This window comes from Brassica napus, chromosome A2 (genome assembly GCF_020379485.1).
Source record: "Brassica napus cultivar Da-Ae chromosome A2, Da-Ae, whole genome shotgun sequence".
NCBI classification, from domain to species: Eukaryota; Viridiplantae; Streptophyta; class Magnoliopsida; order Brassicales; family Brassicaceae; genus Brassica; species Brassica napus.
The window spans coordinates 21,356,802-21,361,232 of record NC_063435.1 but is presented as its reverse complement, the minus strand read 5'-3'; the positions used below and the strand labels follow the sequence as shown (position 1 = coordinate 21,361,232).

The following is a 4,431-nucleotide window of genomic DNA, read 5'->3' as shown; positions in this document are numbered from 1 at the left end:
ATACAAATGATAAAAAAAAAAGAGCAAAAAGCATCATCTAATAAATATTAATATTAAAATATGTCACATATATGTTACTATCATTTAAATTTAATTATATATCATATCAAATAGAAAAAAAATATTTTTTCGATTTATAAAATTTATTTATATGTTTGCACCAATTTAATTATATAAGTAGTAGATAATGACATTTTAATTATTCAATATATATTTATTATTTCATAATATGTTATAAACATATAATATATAAAATAATTTATATATATAATGTTCATCCCGCGCAAGGCACGGGTCTTAACCTAGTTATTAAAATAAGTGATAATGTCCTCGGCGGTAAATTTTCACAGACAATATGCTTATCTATCTCGCTCTCTTCACATGCCACACGCGCTCTAACATGTTAACGCGCTTAAAATAGAGACAAAACTCGTGTATCTCTTTCTTCCACCATTTTCATCTCTCTCTCGAAGCTTCGTCAATGCGTTATCTTCTCTAAACTCCATTGATTCCCGATTCCATTCCTTCTCCGAATCCAAGATCCAATCAATGGCCGTCATCCCCCGATCAGATCCACCTCCACGAATCCACCCCCAACCCCAACCCCAACCCCTAGAACAAACCGACCACTTCGATCGTCTCCCAGACTCAGTCCTCCTCCTCGTCCTCAACAGAATCGCCGACGTCAAATCCCTCGGCCGATGCCGCGCCGTCTCCCGCAGATTCCACTCCCTCGTTCCCCAAGTCGAAAACGTCGTCGTCCGCGTCGACTGCGTCATCTCCGACGAGGATAACTCCTCCCTCTCCTCGATCAAACCCCCCTCCGCCGCGTCCTCGTCTTTCTCCGCCGTGTTTAGCCTCGTCGTCGGCGGCATTGTCAAGCCGTTGCAAGCTTTAGGTCAATTACTCGGCACAACGAGCAGATCTTCTTCTCTTTCTACGAGTGGAGAGATCGAGCAAGGCGGCGTCACGCACCATTCTCCTACGCAGGTTTTGAGAAACTTCGATGAGATTCTTTACCTCCGCATCGAGCTACCTAGCGGCGAGCTCGGGATAGACGAAGGAGTCTTGTTGAAATGGAGAGCTGAGTTTGGCTCAACCTTAGATAACTGCGTGATTCTTGGCGCGTCTTCAGTGATTCAACCGAGTCCAATGCACATTTCTCAGACGCTTGAAGCTCCAGACGCCTCCGAGGATAACGGGAGTATACCGGAATCGTTTTACACCAACGGAGGTCTAAAGCTGCGTGTTGTATGGACGATCAGCTCATTGATTGCTGCATCAGCAAGGCACTACTTGCTGCAGCCTATAATCTCAGAGCACAAGACGTTGAAGAGCTTAGTGCTCACTGATTCAGATGGGCAAGGTGTGCTTTCTATGAACAAGGATCAGCTTGAGGAGCTTAGGGTGAAACCGTTGTTAGCTTCGTCTGCTTCGAAGAGGACTCTTGTGCCTGCCTTGAACATGAGACTTTGGTATGCTCCGAGTTTGGTGTTGCCTGATGGAACTGTGTTGAAAGGTGCGACTTTAGTGGCGATAAGGCCTAGTGAGTCGAATAAGGATGTGTCTGATGCGAATTGGGTGTCTTCGGCTTTTGAGGAGCCTTATGAGACAGCTGCTAAGATGCTTGTTAAGAGAAGGACTTATTGTCTAGAAATGAACTCCTTCTAGCGTGAAGGGTTTATAAGTACGATCCTCTATTCTGCTAAGGTTAAAGACTTATTGTCTTGCAATGTTACTTATAACTTGATGATTAGTTAAGCATTTGTAATCATAGATTGAGAATGTAATTTGGGAATATGCCTTATGTTCACGACTTTCTTTGCTGTTTTGATTGATGGGGAGAAGGAGAAGAAGAGAATGAACTAAATCCAGTTTTGATGAATGATGAATCAAGAAACCAATCTTGTTGCCTACTACATCTGCTAGCAAATTTTTTTCTTGGGAGCATATGCTTATGCAGGATCACACAGCCATATATCAAAAAATTACTTATTATCATGTAAGAGCTTTTTTGGCATGTCAAGTCTTGAGCTTTGTATACTTTTATGTGAATATTTGTAGGTATGAGAAATATATTTGCTTGTCATTAAAAGTTATTTAAGGGAAAAAAAAACAGAGCAACCTTCTTTTTTATTGTGTCAAACTATTTTGAGCAACTTTTATGCTTTCTTTGAAAAGAAGCTGCTTTAACTTAGCAGAACTGTCTTTACTTGACAGAGCAACTATATTAGTATTAGATAAAGGGCAATTTGGTGTAGAAGTGATGTTTGACTGTTTCATCATAATTGAGAGCATTTTCGGATTGCCATTGTTTAATATAGTCATGTGCTTAAGAGTGCTGATATGTATTATCTTGTTACACTAGACATTTACTAAAGCATAAACCTTATTATTTTAAAAGTATTGCGTAGATATGGGTAATGGGATCATGTTAACAAGCTGGACCCACGTATTTGTAGGCTTGAGGGAAATTGGACAAGCTAATTTCATTATTGTGGTTGTTAATGTATAATAAGCCAATAATGATTATGTCCAAGTCTAACCTTAGACTTCTCACTGTACTGTCTAATGCGTTTAATCATAGTTTTTCGCTTCTAGATCTCCCAAGGTATGCCTACACTATAGAGCGACTAGCTAAGTTGGTCTTTGAATAATAATATTTTGATTCTATGCAACGTTGATCAGCATCAGAAACGTGAAACCTTGGCATTTTTTAAATTATATATAAGCGAGTTAAGTACTTCCCTCTTTTCATGGTGGTTTCGGTTTGGTTAACGGATCAACCATCTCTTCTGCCTTCTCCACCAATTAAGCTTAATTTATCGAAAATTGACATAAAGCTTTCTTTAAAATGCAAGAACAGCCCTCCGGAATCTAAACCTCTTAGCATATGTATCTATATTATTAAAACTAAAGTATCTATTGGTATTATTTAAAAATCTATACTATACTAAAAGGGGATATAACCTCCTTTTAGAGTGTCCACGTAGGCATAAAAAATCGTCCAATCAGATAGTCCGAAGTTGCCACGTCATCTCATTCATTTTTTCGTAAAAAAAAAAATGCAAAGGAAAGGATCGAACCCGGGTTAATATGACATAAATATAGGACAAACACCACTAAGCCATTGAAACTTTCTTGGATACATATACAAGAATAACTAAATATGTAATCACAAACTCTTATGTACATTTACAATAATATGGATTCAACTTTCAAGACTCCGATACTTTGTTTTGTACAAAAAAATAAGTAAGTGAGTAAGCTAATATATTATTTGAAAGTGTGAGAACATTGACAAATATGAAAAACATATATTTTTGTTTTCGTGACAAAGTTAGGAATTTTGTAAAAGAAAGTTTAACATATAAATTTTCGTGACAAATATGAAAAATCATAGATTTTTGTACAATTTTGACAAAACAACTCAAAACACAGTTCTCTAATGTTTTAATAAAATATTATTTAAGGGTGCAATAATTAAATATATCAATTCAATAAATTTTGTAATTTATAGACAAAACAATAACACAACAAATTTTGAAACATTTGTTTAACCTATCGATTTCTTTTCATGAGAATCAAACTAAACAAGATAAAAAAACAATTATATTTATTTAATTACCATTTTATTCAATTTTGAATAATTTCAAATTGTAATAATGTATCTTTTTGAAGTTACAAAAAAATAATGTTATTTCTTTATTACACTAGCATTATATATAGATTCCATATACACAAATAAATATAATATAACAACATAAGCTTGCTTTCCCCGATTCATATGAAAACTTTTTAAGTTATCCACCAAAGCAAATTAATTAAATCAATCAAATTGTTAGAATACAACAAATTAATATATAATTTTATTTTAAATTAAATTATTTAAAAAGTGTATTTTCATTAAAAACAAAATAATAAATAAGTAAAACTGATTTGATGGTAATTTTTATGACATATATATATTATGTAAAAGAAATATAAGCTTAATATGGAAAAAATCTTAAATACAAAAAACTCTAAAATTAACAAAAAAAACTAATAAAAATTAAACTATGATATCAATGGAAAGCTTCTTAGACAATATTAATAAAATATTTAAGCAATAATTAGACAAATTTGATTTTTTTTTCCAGCCAAAAGTTTATTATTAATTTGCATCAGTTATTTCAAGATATTTAAGAAATGATGAACTTAAATGATATATGAACTATGAATAATAGTACTTTGTAAAGCTGACTTAGATAACACATCTGCACATCATTTCCAGTCCTTTTTGATGCCTAAATTTAATTTTTTCAGAGTAGTTATTCCACAAAGAGATCGTATGAGATATTGTTTTGATATTCAGATTTGTTTCTTGACTATTAAGAAGATTGATAACTGTAAAAATATCTCATTCGAATATTATATGTCTATAACCGAATC

At 33.9% G+C, this 4,431-nt stretch overlaps 1 protein-coding gene across 1 annotated transcript; it reads left to right on the top strand.

The window, feature by feature from the left end:
* The first annotated feature begins 379 nt into the window (after positions 1 to 379).
* On the top strand, positions 380 to 2,136 carry LOC106407232 (F-box protein At5g46170-like). Its single transcript, XM_013848064.3, has one exon. It carries the CDS (start codon positions 550 to 552, stop codon positions 1,669 to 1,671), a length of 1,122 nt encoding a protein of 373 aa, XP_013703518.1. The 5' UTR covers positions 380 to 549; the 3' UTR covers positions 1,672 to 2,136.
* The last annotated feature ends 2,295 nt before the right edge of the window (positions 2,137 to 4,431 follow it).